Consider the following 17,389-nt stretch of genomic DNA (forward strand, 5'->3'; position numbering starts at 1 on the left):
GTGTAGAAGGCTGTCTTCCCAATTCCTTCACTGGTGACATGTGGTCCCCACTCACCCTGGGGATGCTGGGACCCATGTCAGTTTGTTGTGGGATGAAGGCCAGTTAGGCTGAGGTGCTAAGCAGTGGCCTCCCGCCCTTCCCCCAGACCCCTACACTGCCTCACTGAGGAGTGAGATCGAATCGGACGCCCACGAGTTCGAGGCCGAGTCCTGGAGCCTGTCTGTGGACCCGGCGTACGCAAAGGAACAAAAGAAGGAGGTGGCGAAGAGACAGGATGTGATTTATGGTAAGAAATCCTACGCCCCCACACTGGCATTTCCTGCTTTTCTTTCCTTTTTTCAAATTTTTCCACCTGGAATCTGGGCTCCACTGCTGACGCCCCCTGAGACTCTCAGCCGCTCACTGCTCTCCGCAGGACAGGGAAGAGTGGCCAGGAACATCCCCAGGGGTCAGGATGGCCGAATGCCTGGCCTGACTCATCGTACCTTGTTGGTGACCCCGAGAGAGAAGAAAGGCCTGAGCGTGGCTGTGATTGGGGTGTTGGGGAAGCATGTCCCTTCCTCCCCATGTGACTGTAGCACCAGCTTCCTGGTAGGCGCTGCTTCCCACTGGCTGTCAGAGAACCAGGCCATGGGCAGCCACTGACCTGAGATGGGCTGTTGTAGGTTGCAATGAAAATCCCAGCTCCTAAGGCACAGAGCCATTCCCAGGCCAGGAGCTGTGCTGGGGGCCCCAGCCCTCCAATCCCCTCCCAACAGAGTGGCCAAGGCCCAAAGGGAGAGACACAGCAGTGGGAGAGAGAAGCATCGATTGGTTGCCTCTTGTACGCACCCCAGCCGAGGACTGAGCCCACACCTAGGGATGTGTCCTGACAGGAATCGAACCCACGACCTTTCGGTGTACAGGATGATGCTCCAGCCAACTGAGCCAGCCCAGCCGGGGCTGTGACTGGCTCTTCTCATGGTCCTCTCTTCATGGGAACCATCCCCCAAGAATGAGTATTGTGTCACCTGAGGAGGCACTTTGCTGTTCCTCAATGGCATTCTGGGAGGAAATGCTGGCATTTCCAGAAGTGTTCTCTCTTGGTATCCCACAGGGCAGGTCTAGCTCCGAGACCCCCATGTGCCACTTGGTAATGTCCACTGGCACTCACGTCCTTCTACGTTTCACACGCTGAGCTCCCTGCCTGGCCCAGAGTGAGGTGGGGTGTGGCTGTGGAGGAAAACCTTGGATGCTTTCCCTCAGGGTCCAGAGCCAGGCCACAGATCCTGCAGAGAGGGACAGGGGACCAGCCTAGATCCCCCCTTCCATCTGGGCAGCCAGTTGCCACCTGATCTATACTGCTGGGCGAACGCAGACTGCTTCCAGCCCTCCTCCGGCCCCCTCTGGACACCTGGGGCCCAGCCCTGTTGACCTTGGTTCTGTCTTGAAGAGCTTTAAGGCCTTGTCTTGAATATCAGAAAAACTCTAACACAAAACCTGATCTTTCTTTGCCTTTTACAAAGAATTCCAATCTCACTTGCCCCGGCCAGGTGGCTTAGTCTGAGTCTGGCCATTGACATGCACAAATGTGTGAGTTTCACACCCCAAGGAGTGGTGTTTATCCAATCTTCTGGCTTAAACAGCCTTGAAATGTCTTTGTTCGACTCTAGGCACAAAGCCCTCCTGTGGCCCCAGCTGATTTGGCTCAGTGGATAGAGCATTAGGCCAAGGACTGAAGGATCCTGGGTTCGATTCCTGTCAAGAGCACTATCTCGGTTGCAGGCTCGATCCCCAGCCCCGGTCGGGAGGCAGCCAGTAGATGAGTGTCTCACACGTCAATATTTCTCTTTCTCTGTCTCTCTCCCTCCCTTCCACTCCCCCTAAGAGTCAATCGAAAAATCCTCAGGCAGGATTAACAACAACAAAAACACCCTCCTGTGAACTTGAGGACAGTACACATCGTGGGCCCTCCCTGTCCTGATGTCACTCCATCCCCTGCTGCTCCCTTAAGCTGGGACCCCTGCAGGACTGGGGCTGGAAGGCCTGGCCCCTAGGCAGGAAGGACAGGGATTTGGGTGGAGAACTGAGAAGCCAGCCTGGTGCGTGGTGGGCAGGCAGCACACACAGTGCCCCCGTGGGACACGAGGAGCCAAGCCAGGGTGTGCTCCCACTCGGGGTAAGTTCTGTCGTCCATGTCTCCGCAGAGCTGATTCAGACGGAGGTGCACCACGTGCGGACGCTCAAGATCATGCTGAAGGTCTACGCCAGGGCCCTGCAGGAGGAGCTGCAGCTCAGCAGCAAGGCTGTCAGCCGCCTCTTCCCGTGTGCAGACGACCTGCTCGAGGTGCATGGCCACTTTCTCTCCCGGCTAAAGGAACGCCGCCAGGAGTCCCTGGAAGAGGGCAGCGACCGGAATTACATCATCCAGAAAATCGGGGACCTCCTGGTACAGCAGGTGGGCAAGGCCAGAACAAGCCCCGCCCCCTCTGTTCCTCCTAATCACAAAACATGGCTCCCTGCAGTATTGGAATTCATAAGAAATACACGTGGCCTTCATCCAGCTTCCTGGCTCCCAGCTCCCATCCTGGGGTTTCCTGAGTGCTGAGAGCGTAACGGGGTCTGGTCTGTGAGTGAGGTGACGGTCAGGAAGAGCCTAAGGGTGGGAGCTGATTGCCGGGACCGACCATTGATGAGAGGGTTGGAATTTCGTCCCACCCCCAACAAGAGGGGGTAGAGGTTGAATCAATTGATAGTGGTCATTGAGTTAATCAATAGTAACTGTGTAGTGAAGCCTCCATAAAAACCCACTATGGTTGGGAGAGCTTGCAGGCTGTGAACACATGGAGATTTGGGGAGTGGTGCCTGGGCAGGTCACGGAAGCTCTGCGCCTTTGCCCATCCTGGCCCCATGCATCTCTTCCATCTGGCTGTTCCTGAGTTACATCCTTTATAACAAACCAGTGATCTAGCAAGTACCAGGGCTCTCTCCGTTCTGTGAGCCACTCTAGCAAATTCACGTAACCCAAGAAGGGGATGGTGGGACCTCTGGTTTATAGCCAGTCGGTCAGGGGCTCGGGTGACACCTGGTGTCCTGGGGAGGGATACTTTTGAGGGACTGTACCCCTAACTGTGGAATCTCACGCTGTCTCCAGGTAGACAGTGTCAGACCCTGCTGTTGTCTGAGAATCATTACTATGGAGGGGACCGCCCCCACATTGGCATTGGGCCCAGGAGCCCTTTCCCCCGATTGGTTGAGAGCCTGCCGCTCTAGAAGACAGTGATCTGGGGCCCTTCCTGCTGTGTGTGCAGCTAATGGTCTAACCACAGACGCCTAAATAGCAACACGCTTGTGCAATCACTGTCCAGAAGTGCATTCTGGGCTTTTCTTTGGTTGATTGGCTGGCCTTTATTTTTTTTGTCTTGGTGGCTGTGTTTCTTTGTTAGAAGCGTATTGATTACCCAAAGCCATTCATGGGGGAGGGGGTGTTGACCCTGAATTGACTTCAGAGTCAACCTCTGAGTCTTGGCCAAGATTGACAGAGGGTCTCGTTACCCCTCATCTGACCTCCGAGTGCTCCAGGATCTGAGTCAGCTCACGGGAATTAATTAGAAGATACCCCTTTTGCTTTTAAATTTTTCTAACATTCTTTGGCTTCAATGTATTTTTTCTTCTCAGATTTCAGGAAGTTGTTACAGCACCTATCATGGCATAAAGCTCATGAGCACTCTACCTTTCTGTGCCTTGCCGTGAGACACCTGTAATGAAGCATTGCTGTGTTTGAGGGTGTGTTAGAGAAGAAAGTTAAATTGCAAGTGAACTTAGTATTTGTTTTAGGAGAAAACAGAGGAGCTGGAAGAAAACTTTCCCTGGTGGTTAACATCGCCACTGTCTTTCTTCAGTTTTCAGGTGAAAATGGAGAGAGAATGAAAAAGAAATACGGTGTCTTTTGTAGTGGACACAACGAAGCAGTCAGTCATTACAAATTGTTGCTGCAGCAAAATAAGAAATTTCAAAACTTGATCAAGGTAAAAAGAACTATAATTTTAATTAAAAACATATCCTCTTTGCTGTAGGTTTTCCCCTACAGAGAAGTTTGGAGATCCTTTGATTAAGGTGCCTGTTATAAATCAATGATTTTCAAGTTGTTATTTCATTCTTAATGACACATTCAGAACAAGTCAGTGGAATCTTCTGGAGAATCCCCAGGTGCAAAGTAGAGTTAGAGCTTTGTTCCTCGACACACCACGGTGACCCCTGAGATGCCCCAGCATAGAGCCCGCTGACCATCCTTCTCAAAATGTTGAGGTGACACAGTGTGGTTTCAAGGGGCATCCTCCCCTCGGGGCCATCCCCTCCAGAGTCACCTGTTGTGGCTTCAAACACTCCGATTGATGCAAGGTGTGCCTTACTCTAAACCTTTGCCTCCTCCCCTCTCTGGGCCCCATTTGTTCCCTGATAGCCTGTGGAATGACCCACACCCATGTTTTGCCTATCAGTGTGTGGAGGCTCAAGCTCAGAACTAAAAATACGTCCCCAGCCTGGGTCAGCCGGGTCGGGCAAGGCCCACCTCGCATGTTCTAGAAAGGACACTGGTTGAGTCTGCGGGGCTCCATCAGCGTGGCTCTGCAGCAGCCCCTGCCACCTGATCCAGAAGCGTTCTGCCACCTGCTGCCTGTACCCTGAGGTGACATTCTCTAACGAATGGTCACTTCACTCCATCACCATCCTAGTGGACTAGTGGGTAGACATGAAAGGGAGAGGGCACTTCAGGGCCTGAATTCAACTGTGCTGAGCAGTGGGACAGGCCATCCGACATCATGGCTAGAAACACCTGGGAAGTGGGCAGGTTCTGATGAGTCTCACGCATCCCACCGGGACTCCCGGTCCTCTCTGCAGTGCTGGCATTTCTGAAGCAGGCGGACGGTGGGCTGGTACGCTCTGGAGAGCTGCTCTCAGTCCCCACCGAGAAACGGCTTCTGAAGGCCAGTTCTTGGGCTCTTACCAGAGGTGTGCATCAGACGCCAGCAGGGAGTGGTTCAGAAGGCCCCAGCCCAATCATTCTGGAAGGTTCCAGCAGCCGTCAGTCAGGGTTGGGATCCCATGCAGTGTGCGTGTGTGCATCATGCAGCTCTCCGGGTGGTTCCCATAACCGCCCCTGGCTGGGTCTGGTTTCTTCTCAGCTGGTCTCTCGGGGGCCCTCTTACAAGGCGTGGCTGTCTTGGCCTTTGTTGCCTTTACACAAACAGGGGCTCCCTGCTTTTAAATACCTGGTGAAGTGCAGAGAAAAGGTCCCCACCAGCCAGGAGAGGAAGGCGCGCCCAGCCTCAGGACCCGATCCAGTTAAACTCACTGATTTGGCAGGAATGAAACGTCAGTGTGTCCTGGTTTCTTCCCATTTCATAGAAAATCGGCAGCTCTCCCATCGTGAGACGCCTTGGCGTGCAGGAGTGCATTCTGCTGGTCACTCAGCGCATAACCAAGTACCCCGTGCTGGTGGAGCGCATCATTCAGAACACGGAAGGTGCGCCGCCGCTCCTGCCCTGCCCGTGGTGCTGGGGGTCTGTCTGCTGCCCGCTCTGGGCCGCGGATTGGATAAGTGCCCCTCGGATTTGTCCCTGGTTCTCTGGGTTCAGCTGAGCGTGGCAATCATGAGCCAAGTGCCACCATGCGAATCCACTGTGTTGGGCGCTGGGGTTTCCAACAAAGAAAGATGGGCACTGAGTCTCGTTTGCCTGCTGTTACCCCTGCCCCTGGCACAGGCATCTGGGAAGTGGATGAATGATGGAGAAAGTGCCCTCGTTAAGGTCACTCCTGAGTGATCCAGACGGGCACAGAGTCCAGGGGCAGGGCCATGAGAGGGACTTGCCTACAACATGGAGGGCAGAGAAGGCCAGGGCAGTGCTGGCCATGCTCCCTCAGCTCCAGGGGGTTTGAGCGTGGGAAATGAGCACGTTTCCCCACCAGGAAAGCCGTATCCCTAGCTCGTGGCGATGGCAGGGGTGCAGGGAGGCTGTTGACCAGGCAGTGCCCACGGAGCTGTGCAGGGTGCTCTTACCAGGGCGGGGCACCTGACTTCAACAGACACTCTGGGCAAACCCCAGCGCTGGGCTAGTGCATGTATTTTGGAGAAGCATTGCTGTCTTGGGAAATTAAGTTGGGAGGTGATTCTCGAGGGTCCTCCAAGCAGTCCTGCCTCAGGGAATGCAGCTCACAGACCCCGTAGTGTGTCCACCTCTGTCATGTTCATGAACGCAGACGAAGGAAAGCACTCTAACTCTGCTGTGTGTGGCAGCTGGCTCCAAGGACTACGAAGACCTGACCCAGGCCCTGAACCTCATCAAAGATGTTATCTCACAAGTGGACACCCAGGTCAGCGAGTGGGAGAAAGGCCAGCGCCTCAGAGAGATCGCAGGGAGGATGGACCTGAAGTCCTCCAGCAAGCTCAAGAATGGGCTGCCCTTCCGCAAGGAGGACATGCTGCAGCGGCAGCTGCACCTGGAAGGCACGCTGGCCTGGAAGACCACGGCGGGGCGCCTGAAAGGTGAAGCCTGCCCGGCGTGCAGCACGCTCTGGGGGTGCTGGGCACTGCTTTGGAGTTGGGAGCACCGTCCTAGGGGGTGGGCACCCTCTGCATTGCTGGTGCCATCGAGGAGCAGTGGCTCCCATCTTCGACCGGTGGCACCTTCTTGGTTTGGTACCACCTTCTTGAATTGGTGCTGCCAACTTGGAGAGGTGCCACGACCTTGGACTAGGGGGTGCCTTCTGGTCAGTGAGCACCATTTGGGGTTGGTGGGTGCCGCTGGCCAGAGCCACTGCGGTCTGGCTGCTTTGTGGCTGAAGGGAGATTGTGTGCAGAGTCGGGATGAGCACAGGCAGCCAGGAGTGTAGTGAGAATGAGATGCTCACACCAGCACCCTCTCCCTCCATGTTTGAGATGGTGGGATGCACACCAGGCGGGCATGGGACTCACAGACGTTTGAACAGAAATCCAAAGCTTTGTGAGGTCCAGGTTACTTCCAAACAAGCCATGGGTGTGCCTGCAGTGGGCCCAGCCACCAAAGAGCCTGGTTTGGGTAGAAAACACCACACAGACCTCAGTGTCCGCGGGCACCCCAGTCCCAGCTGAGGATATGCTCTGAGCCCAGCTTTCAGAGTTCGTGGAGTGATCTCACGCTGGAGGTTCATGAGCCTCTAGACCAGCCGTGGGCAAACTACGGCCCTCAGGCCAGATCCACCCGTTTGAAATGAATAAAACTAAAAAAAACAAAGAATGTACCCTTTTATGTAATGATGTTTACTTTGAATTTATATTAGTTCACACAAACACTCCATCCATGCTTTTGTTCCGGCCTCCGGTCCAGTTTAAGAACCCATTGTGGCCCTCGAGTCAGAAAGTTTGCCCACCCCTGGTCTAGAAGCATCCTGGCCTGTCCACTGGCATCCGCATCTGTAAAGATCCTAAAGGGAGTGGCAAATCCTCAGGTGGTCAAACGATGGAATGTGTTTGTTCATATTTTGCATGACATGTGTCCAATAGATACAGTTGCAGCGGTTCTCAACCTGTGGGTCGCGAACAATGAAAATACATCCTGCATATCAGATATTTAAATGACAATTCATAACAGTAGCAAAGTTACAGTTACGAAGTAGCAACGAAAATAATTTTATGGTTGGGGGTCACCACAACATGAGGAACTGTATTAAAGGGTCGCGGCGTTAGGAAGGTTGAGAACCACTGGTTTAGTGCCTCCCGTGTGCCAGGCCTGAGGTGGGTGGTAGAAGGCCCCTGCCCTTATGGGGCTCCCGTCAGCGGGCAGAGAGAAACCAGTCAACAGAAACAGTGCAAAGTGTAGTAAGCGCTTTGGGGGAAGCCAGAGGCCAGGTTGAGAGGGTGTCTGATTCTCCCCTGAGAAAGCCCTGTCCCCGGGCATGAGTGCTCGTGTCGGAACTGCCCTCAGGATCGCGCCACGTGCTCGGGTGCTGTGAGAGGTACTCACGGGGACCAGACACCCCCCTGCTACCCCCCGGAAGGAGGCTCGGCCACGAGGGGGCGGGAGTGCATTGCTGCAGGAGGAGGCAGGAAGCCGGGGTCCAGCACCTCAGGTCCCAGGTGGCCTGGGGCAGGTAGAAGGAGGGAGGGGGCGGAGTTCACATTTGAGAAATCAGAGAGAGAACTTCGAAGACCAGACCCAGCAGGCACCGTTACAACACTGAGAGTGGCCCAGGCTCCTCCATGGTGCCCAAGGCTCCTCAAGGTCCGTGTCTCCTGGCACCCTGTGCATTGTCTCCTGTCCTCTCCCCTTAGATGTCCTTGCCGTCCTGTTGACCGATGTGCTGTTGCTGCTACAAGAAAAGGATCAGAAGTACGTCTTTGCTTCTGTGGTATGTGTCCCTCTCTTCACACGAAGGGCTGCTGGCTGCGCAGAAGGCACTGGGTGGAGGGGTGGCCAGGCTGCATCCACAACTAGACGAGAACAGCACAGAGCGAGGTGGCTAGACAAGCCCATCCATAAGTCACGTGTTGTCCCCGGTCCTCCCAGGGCCAGAAGGTTCCAGAAGGCAGGAGTAGAAGTTCCCCAGAACAGGGGTCCCGTCTAGTTGGTCTGACGAGGCTGCAAGGGCTTGTGCAGACATCCTGTCTGCATTCTGTGTCTTTCTGTCAAAGCGCTCAGATCCTCACTGGCCCCGGCCTTGCCAGGAAAGCCCCTCTGCCCTTCCCAGGGACTTTCCGGCTCGACGCTGAGAACACGCTCAGGCAGCCACCACCCTGTGCTGTGACCATGTTGATCCCACAGCAGGCTGGCCCCAGGAGACCCTTGCCGTGGGAGCCACGCCTGCCATGGGCTCTGCGCAGCCGGTGGGCTGGGGGTCAGGCGGGGATGCCAGTCACCCCGCCCACAGCCCCCGGGACTTGCTTCCTCCTCTGCTCACCTGCAGGGCCCCGTGTCCTGAGGGTCTAACAGCACAGACCTCCCTGCAGGGGAGGTGCGACCCCCCGCCAGGCCTCCAGGTTCACCTGATGAGGAGGGCAGCGCTGACTCAACTGTGAAGTCACGTACCTTTCCCAGCTTTGAAAGCCTCCCGGGTTTCCCAGCACGCAGACGGGTCAGGCTGCCCGGCGGAACAGTCGTCTGGCCTTGTCTCCAGCACACCTGTGCGTGCTGTCGGTGCCCTCGCTCGAGGGTGATGCGATGCCGCAGTCCGCTTGGTGTCTGCTCCCTGTGTCCCCGCATGGTTGTCCCTCTGTGCGCGTCTGTCTCTTCTTATAGGGACACCAGTCAGATGGGGTCAGGCCCACCTTAATGACCTCGTTTTAACTTAATCACCCACGCGAAGGCCCGTCTCCAAATGCAGTCACGTTCTGAGTGCAGGGGGTGATGGCTTCGGCGTATGAATTTGAGGGAACACCATTCAGCCCAAAACAACCAGCTGAGAATGTGTATTTTACTATCTTCTTACGGGACAGCTCACTGGGAGTACTGGTTGGTCCTGGGTGTTTGGGACCAGGGTCAGGAGGAAGATTTATTGTTGTAGTTACTATCTGCTCTTGTTTTTCTGTTTGTTTTTTTGTTGTTGTTTAGTTTTGTGCTGTGTGCATGTGTTATCCTATGTAAAAAAGGCCAATATGCAAATTGTCCCCTCAGCTGGGAGTTCTACCAGGAGTTCAACCAGAGGGTGGGGCCCGCCCACCACCACCCACAGCCCCGCCGGACCCCACCCGTGCACACATTCATGTACTGGGCCTCTAGCTGATTATAAAACACATTTGTTTAAGCACATTAAACAGATGCATTAAAGGATACAAGGATGTCATAGCAATAGTATCTTTTCCCCCAGATGGTAAAATAGTTCTACTTCGGATTGTTTGGAAATAAGTGGGGCGCCCTGCAGTAGGTAAAAGGTGACCCTCCCACCTTGTTCCACCCACGTAGGACTCGAAGCGCCCCGTCATCTCATTACAAAAGCTCATTGTGAGGGAAGTAGCCAACGAGGAAAAAGCCATGTTTCTGATCAGCGCCTCCCTGAAAGGGCCTGAGATGTACGAGATTTACACCAGCTCCAAAGAGGAGAGAAACGCCTGGATGGCCCACATCCGAAGGGCCGTTGAGAGGTGAGCAGGGCCGGTGTGTTCCACGCAGGCCGTTTTGCCCTTGGCTGTGACCTTGACCTGCCCAAGAGAGCACCAGAACCACAGGCGGGCAGAGACCTTCGCTCCCCCTCCCCACTCTCCACCTTGTGCTTTTTCCTCCCCTTTATTCAAAGATGCCACCATTCCGACTCTAAAGAGGCCCCAGCGTGTCTTGCCAGGGGACGTGGAGCCCGGCAGCTCTGACTTCCGTTCTGGTGGGACACAGCCTGACACACAGGCTGTCCCCATCCTACCACCACCCACCTCCCCGCCCCCACTCCCACCCCCGTCTGGGGTCAGACCTGTTGGAGCAGATCATGGCATTCTGTCCTTCCTCCCCGGGCCAGGGAACCTCGGACCCCAGCCCTGTGGTTCTGGGTGATGCCTGGCTCCTGGTCCACCCAGCAGATGGGAAAAGGGGGCCCAGCCCCCACACCGAGGCAGCCTGCTGCTTCCTCTCTCGGTGCCTGGAAACCTCCCAAAGCCTCAGCTCCCTCCGTCCTCGCCTCAGCCCTGCCAGCCTTGCAGCCTCCGTGCGGGGCAGGGCCCTAGGAAGAGCTGCCCCCGGTCTCTTCCTCCCGCTGTGGCCGGCATTTAAAACGTGGCTGGTCCTGGCCCAGTAGCTCAGTTGGTTAGAGCATCGTCCTGATCCACTAAGGTTTCGGGTTTGAACCCTGGTCAAGACACTTACAAAAATTAACCAATGAATGCATAAGTAAGTGGGACAACAAATTGATGTGTGTCTTTCTCTCTCAAAATCAATCAAATTTTAAAAATTTAAAAAGCGGTGACATGGCTTTCCAGGCATTTTAAATAAACAAATAATAAAACCTGTGGCTGGTGATATCCCAGCACTGAGATTAGGTTCATGCTAATGGCTGTCTTGCTCTTCCCTGTCCTTGTTCTCCTGCCACATTGACGAGCTAACCCTGCCACAAAATGAGATCCTCTTTAGCAGCTGGTTCTGAGATAAACTTCTGGGCCCGTTTCCGAGGCCAGTCAGCTCATGAGCATTCTCACCCTCTGTGCCCCTCCCCGCAGCTGTCCGGACGAGGAGGAAGGGCCCTTCAGCGAGGCTGAGGAGGAGAGGAAGGTGGTGGAGGCCCGCGCCCTGAGGCTGAGGGACTTCCAAGGTAAGAGGGAGGGGTCTGGGCGCCATGCCCACAGACGTGCCCCCTGCATGTGGTGACCTGGCCCTGCAGAGCACCCCTTAGGCAGCAGGCCTGGGCCCACCAGTGGCATTTCTGTTCGGTCCCATGGGGATTGGCCGTGGCGAGAATCACTGTGCAGGTGACCGGGGTCTGCTGTGGCCGCCTCGGTCCAGCCCTGTGGGCTGTTGCAGCAGCTCTGTCAGGAGGTGCAGAGTGGTCTCCGGGGTGTGGGAAGGGAGGAGGGCACAGCGTCCCAGAGCCCCTTCCAGACACGACTGCTTTGCCACACGGGCCCTCCCACCGTCCTCGTCCAGGGGTGCTCACGGTGAGTGTCCCAGTCACGTACAAAGGAGCACAGGGCCCTGTGTAGCGCAGGACCCACAGCCCCTTCCACAGCCTGGCCCGGGGCCTTGGCTTTCTCCTCCCTATTTTAGTTTTTTAAACTACTTTATTGAGATAGAATTCTCACACCATATAATTCACCCATTTAAAATGTCCCATGCAATGGCTTTTAGCACATCACAGCCATCACCACAATTTATTTTATTTTATTATTATTATTTTTTAATATATATTGATTTCAGAGAGGAAGGGAGGAAGGGAGAGGGTTAGAGAGTTCGAAACATCCATGGAGAGAGAGAGGAGAGAGAAAGAGAGAGGGGGAGAGAGATCCCCTCAGGGGATCAAGCCCGCAACCTGAACACGTGCCCTTCACTGGAATCGAACCTGGGACCCTGCAGTCCACAGGCCAACGTTCTATCCACTGAGCCAAACCAGCCAGGGCACCACAATTAATTTTAGACCATTTTTATCACCCCAAAAGAAACCCTGTCCCTGGTAGCAGTCACTCTCTGCTCTTCCTCCCCCAGCTCGATAACTTCTAGTCTAGCAGTTCTCAACTTGTGGGTTGCGACCCCTGGGGGGGTTGAACGACCCTTTCACAGGGGTCACCGAAGACCATCGGAAAACACATATATAATTACATACTGTTTTTGTGATTAATCACTATGCTTTAATTATGTTTAATTTGTAACAATGAAAATACATCCTGCATATCAGATATTTACATTACGATTCATAACAGTAGCAACATTACAGTTATGAAGTAACAACAAAAATAATTTTATGTTTGGGGGTCACCACAACATGAGGAACTGTATTAAAGGGTCGCGGCATTAGGAAGGTTGAGAACCACTGTTCTAGTCAATTATCTCTGAATGTGGCTATTCCAGGGACCTTGTATAAATGGAGTTATAAGCATTTCTCCTTTTACATCTTGCTTATTTCACTTAGCATATTTTCAAGGTCCATCACTTTGCAGCAGGTGTCAGAATTTCCTTCCTTGTTATGACTGAGGAATATTCCATTGTGTGAGTGTAACGCATTGTGCTTGTTTACTCTCCTCCCAGTTTCAACAAATTCCTGTGAGATTTCAGCAAGGTCATTGCCAAGAGCAGTGCCTAATACTCTGGTCTCAATCAACTTCCCTCTTCCCTCTTCCTGTTCATTAAGGGCATTATTTTAAATAAAGTAACATTTATGCAATAGGTACATAAAATGGGGTAGTATATATTTTATTTCTCTTTGTGAGGAAGTGCACATTTAAATATATTAATTAATTAAAATGTCCAAAAGAGCCCTAGCCGGTTTGGCTCAGTGGATCAAGCGTCAGCCTGCGGACTAAAGGGTCCCAGGTTCAATTCCAGCCAAGGGCACATGCCCAGGCTCGATTCCCCCCCTTCAGTGGGGGGCGTGCAGGAGGCAGCTGATCAAGGATTCTCATTGATGTTCCTATCTCTCTCCCTTCCTCTCTAAAATAAATAAAAAAAATATACAAAAGAAAGGGGAGGAAATCCCATTGGACCCTGGAGGGTATAATCCTAGCAAAGTATTCATTTCATCTTATTCTAACTCACAATTTTCTCTGTTAGCAATGAAATATATGTCCTGCCTGGAGACTGTAGAGTCACACAGTGATGTCTCTTCATCGCTCATTCCCAAGATTCTTAGTGAATTAGGACTATATATTTTTATCAAGATATTCTTTCCCATTTTGGATCAAAAGCTGAACTCACCCTTAACTTTGAAACACTCCCATCAAAACCAGAAGTCAGCCCTGGCTGGGTGGCTCAGTTGATTGGAGCATTGTCCCCTACACCAAAAGTTTGCAGGTTCGATTCCCAGTTAGGGCGCACACTTAGGTTGTGGGTTTGATCTTTGGTCAGGGTGCGTATGTAAGGCTGATTAATATTTCTCTCTCTCCCTTGCGTTCTCTCTAATATCAATTAAAAACATATCCTCCCGGTGAGGATTTAAAAAACTGGAGCCATCCACTCTCCATTATCATCTTCACCTTGGCAGTCCCAGCCAGGGAATGTTGGGAGACAGAAGTAAGGCATGATTGGAAGGGTGGCAACAGAATTACGGTTGTGTGTGTCTGTGTGTCTGTGTGTGTGTGTGTGTGTGTGTGTGTTTTGTTTGGTGTGTGGTTTTTTAAGAAAATGGGTGAATGTATTTAATTTATAGGAGTGAGCAAATTCCTTGTATGAATGACAAAAAACCCAGAATCAAAAGGAAATGGTTCATCAAAGCATGTGTAAAAATGATATTAAAATATGCAGAATGATGTTTTTGCATGTGACATGATTATTTGCCTACAAAATACAATAGAATCAACTGGAAAATGATTGGAACTGATGAGAGAGTGAGGGATTTATAAGTCTGAACGTGATGTAGATGTACTAACAATCACCAGTGAGGAAGTCTGACCCAGTAAGTCGCCGAGATGGCAGCCGTACAAGCATAAAACAGGAAGACTTGTAGGAAGGAGTTTGACCTAAATGCCTGAAGGAGGACGTTCAAGATTAGAAAACTAAATCTAAAAGGCTCTCAGTTTGTCCCAAAATTGGCTTGTTAATGGTCTCACCATACCCCACCGTTTGCTATTTACGATTGTGGGAAGCGATCAGAGGCAGGGCCAGTCCCTCACTGCCTCACGAAGGTTGGCTGGAGGGGGCAGTGGGCCTTGGGGTGAGGTGGATCAGCAGGGGTCCCCGGAGGCCAGCCCCACTCTGAGGCCCCCCCAGTGCCGACTCCTGGGGAACAATCCCAGAGAGCCTGACGGCCACCTCGTGGCTTCGCAGAACGACTGAGCCTGAAAGACCAGCAGATCGCACTGAGCCTGCGAGAGAAGCAGCAGATCTTCCTGGAGATGGCCGACATGAGTGGCCTGGACGACTCGGCTCAGCCGCACCCCCTCTTCCGAGGAGGGGACCTCTCAGAGAACCTGCAGGGCGAGAGGATCCTCAAGTCAGCCATGACCGAGAGTAAGTAGCCTTGCCCCAAGGTCCTCATGGGACAGCGCCTCCCTGTCCAGCACCATTCTGCCCGGTAGTTCCTTGGCCCGGTGTGGCCAACTCGCCACCCTCTCCAGGGCACACTTGTATCTGGCTGGGCAGCTGGGCACCCTCCCAGCACCTGTTAGAGCCAGAGGGTCGTTAGACGAGACCCAGTGCAAGCCCCTGGTCGCGGACTTAGACCACTTTCTCACACATTTGACACTCCCGGTGCCTGCCACATGCAAGACACTGTTCTGGGCCCCAGGGATCTGAAGTCCTGCATGGGGACCGAGACGAGTCCCCACATTCAAGAGGTGACTCTCCTGAGTAGTGGGTCATGGTGATATATCCAGAAATATGCACACGTACACATTGATGGTCCTTTCTGAGGGCTCCTGGACCCATCAGCCCTCCTAGGAGCTGGCCCAGGGTCTGGTGGGAAAATGCACCAGCAGCCATGGGAGGGCCTAGCCGGTAGGTGGCCTCCCCCTGTGCACGTCCTGCCAGGCCTGCTTCGCGGAGCCATCAGGGTCCATGCCAGAGCCCAGGCAGCTTCCATGCAGCTCCTGAGCCCCCACGTCAGGCCCGGCAGCTCATTCACCCTCTTTCAGCAGCAAACAAGGCAGACACATCCCCTCCCCTCACAGTGCAGGTAACAGCAGAGGCGCTCCCATGGACTCTGCCCCCATTCAGTCTGGCTTCCGCAGCCGTAGCAGTGTCCTCCCATTTCTTCAGTGGCTGTTGTTCTTGGCCCCTGAGGCCTCTTGTGTCCTGGGCCTCGGCCAACCGCCTCACCCGGGCAAAGCCTGTTTGTCCTGGAGCACTTTGTGTCACCAGCCGTGTCCCCAAGTCCTCCCTCCATGACCCCTAACATTCTGGATGATTGTCACCACACAAGCAGTGGCCACACAGTTCCTTACTAGACCCAGCATACCCTCAGGCCCAGGGTCCAGGATGCCCCGTCCACATGCTGCCCCACGGGGCCGGTCCCTCCTTTAGCCACGGAGAGGCCTGACCTGGGCAGCGTGCCTGTGCGGGGAGTGCACAGGGTCAGTGGGGCTGGTCCCCACCGTCCTCTGCCCTGGCCCTGCACCACACCTGACGCGCACAGTGTGACTGCACAGAGTGACCGCATCCCGCCTGTCTCCTTCCACAGTCGAGGACATCCAGAGCCTCATCTGCAGGCGGCTGGGCGGCACCAGTGGCCAGGCAGATGGGGGTGCCCCTGCGGGCCTGCACCAGAGGGCAGAGGCCTTTGGAGGCTCCGACAGCAGCAGTGACCCTGGCAAGAGTGAGTGGTACCTCCTCCTCCAAGGGCTGGGCCGCGGGACCCTCAGGAAGGAAGGCCAGTAGCGGCAGCAGGTTCGGGCTCCTCAGATGTTCCCTTTGCTCACGTCCTTGGCAAAGCCGGCATCTGCTGTTTGGCGTCTCTGCTGCTACTTCCTGTCGGCGTCCGTAAACCCTCTCTGGTCAGGGTCAGGGACCGTCTGAGTGTTGGTCGTGTCTGACAGCAGCCCAGCCACCATTTCCTGCCTGGGTTCGGGCGGGGGGAGAGGGGGTTTGGCCCTGCAGAACCCCAAGCATCCTCACGGGCCTGGCCTGGGCTTTTAGGTGGCAGTTGTAGGAGGAAGGTATGCAGCAGTGGCCTCAGCCCAGGAGACTGGCAAGACCCTGTGAGCAGTGCAGATGCGAAGCTCGGCGACACCCCAGGCGCCTCTGAGGAAGCACCGTGGGCGGTACGTTGCTCCCTCGGGCCAGTCCCAAGCTCAGGACAGAGCCGCCCAGCTCTTGTCACTGCCAGCAAGTGTGAGCCGACTGCTCAGCCTCTCACAGCCAGCGGCCTGTGCTGTTCGCTTCATGGTGAATAGCCTGTCTCAGCTCAGGTCAGCGCGCCAGCTAGTGAGCCTCGTGTCTCTTCCTGCAGGCGGGAGGCCGGGAAGGGCAGGCTCAGGGCAGCAGCCATGGCCTCCCACAGGTGAGGAACACCATGCGGGGCCATGAGCTGTCAGTGTCCTCACAGCCACGGGTGCCAACCATGCTGGCTGCTCCCTCCCCTTCGACTCAGAACACCCACCCTTGCCAAGCGTCGGGGTGAGAGCAGGGCCGGGCAGTGTGCTGAGTCCGAGGCCAGTGCCATGGCCAGGCCCCTGCCAGCTGCCTCCCGCCTCCGGAGCCACCCTGCGCCCTCACTGTCCAGGCAGCGAGGAAGGCCTACCCGTGCTAGGGCAGTCTCGTCAGCACGGAGTCTGGCTGGCTTCCTGAGCAGCTGTATGCTCCGACATTGTTTCCACAGGTGGAGGCCCCAGGCACCGAGTGTGGCCCCCGTCTGCCCACAGTCCTGGAGTTGGAGGTAGGCTCAGGCTCGTCCCTCCCCCGGGGACTGGCACGCCCACCGGGAGGGCCGCGGGCGGAAAGCCAGCACTCTGTCTCTCCACAGCTGGTCCAGCGGGTCCAGACACTGTCCCAGCTGCTCCTGAGCCTCCAGGTACAGGCGTGGTGGGCAGGGACAGGCTGCGCGGCCCTTTTCCTGCTTGCGTGGGGGGGGGGTCTGGGAGAGGGCAGGGCCAGCACCTCATGAGTCCACGCCCCCAGGCGGTCATCACCCAGCAGGACAGCTACGTGGAGATGCAGAGGGCCTCCATCCAGGAGCGCGAGAAGCAGTTCCGGCTGCAGTCGACACGCGGGAACCTGCTGCTGGAGCAGGAGCGGCAGCGCAACTTCGAGAAGCAGCGGGAGGAGCTGGCGGGCGTGCAGAAGCTGCAGAGCCAGCTGCGGCTGGAGCAGCAGC

The 17,389-nt window shown here is 55.0% G+C and overlaps 1 protein-coding gene across 1 annotated transcript in view; it reads left to right on the plus strand.

Annotated features, from left to right (window-relative positions):
- The window catches only part of ARHGEF18 (Rho/Rac guanine nucleotide exchange factor 18), a 74,297-nt gene that overhangs the window by 52,896 nt on the left and 4,012 nt on the right, over positions 1-17,389 (plus strand). Inside the window, exons 15-28 of the mRNA XM_015571526.1 lie at positions 114-287; positions 2,188-2,438; positions 3,883-4,008; positions 5,387-5,504; positions 6,276-6,524; positions 8,289-8,365; positions 9,916-10,094; positions 11,154-11,245; positions 14,407-14,589; positions 15,758-15,892; positions 16,213-16,337; positions 16,895-16,951; positions 17,039-17,086; positions 17,194-17,387. Of these exons, the coding sequence (XP_015427012.1) occupies positions 114-287; positions 2,188-2,438; positions 3,883-4,008; positions 5,387-5,504; positions 6,276-6,524; positions 8,289-8,365; positions 9,916-10,094; positions 11,154-11,245; positions 14,407-14,589; positions 15,758-15,892; positions 16,213-16,337; positions 16,895-16,951; positions 17,039-17,086; positions 17,194-17,387 (2,008 nt within the window). The remainder of the gene's footprint in view (positions 1-113; positions 288-2,187; positions 2,439-3,882; positions 4,009-5,386; positions 5,505-6,275; positions 6,525-8,288; positions 8,366-9,915; positions 10,095-11,153; positions 11,246-14,406; positions 14,590-15,757; positions 15,893-16,212; positions 16,338-16,894; positions 16,952-17,038; positions 17,087-17,193; positions 17,388-17,389) is intronic.

Source organism: Myotis davidii, unplaced genomic scaffold (assembly GCF_000327345.1).
Source record: "Myotis davidii unplaced genomic scaffold, ASM32734v1 scaffold648, whole genome shotgun sequence".
Taxonomy (NCBI): domain Eukaryota; kingdom Metazoa; phylum Chordata; class Mammalia; order Chiroptera; family Vespertilionidae; genus Myotis; species Myotis davidii.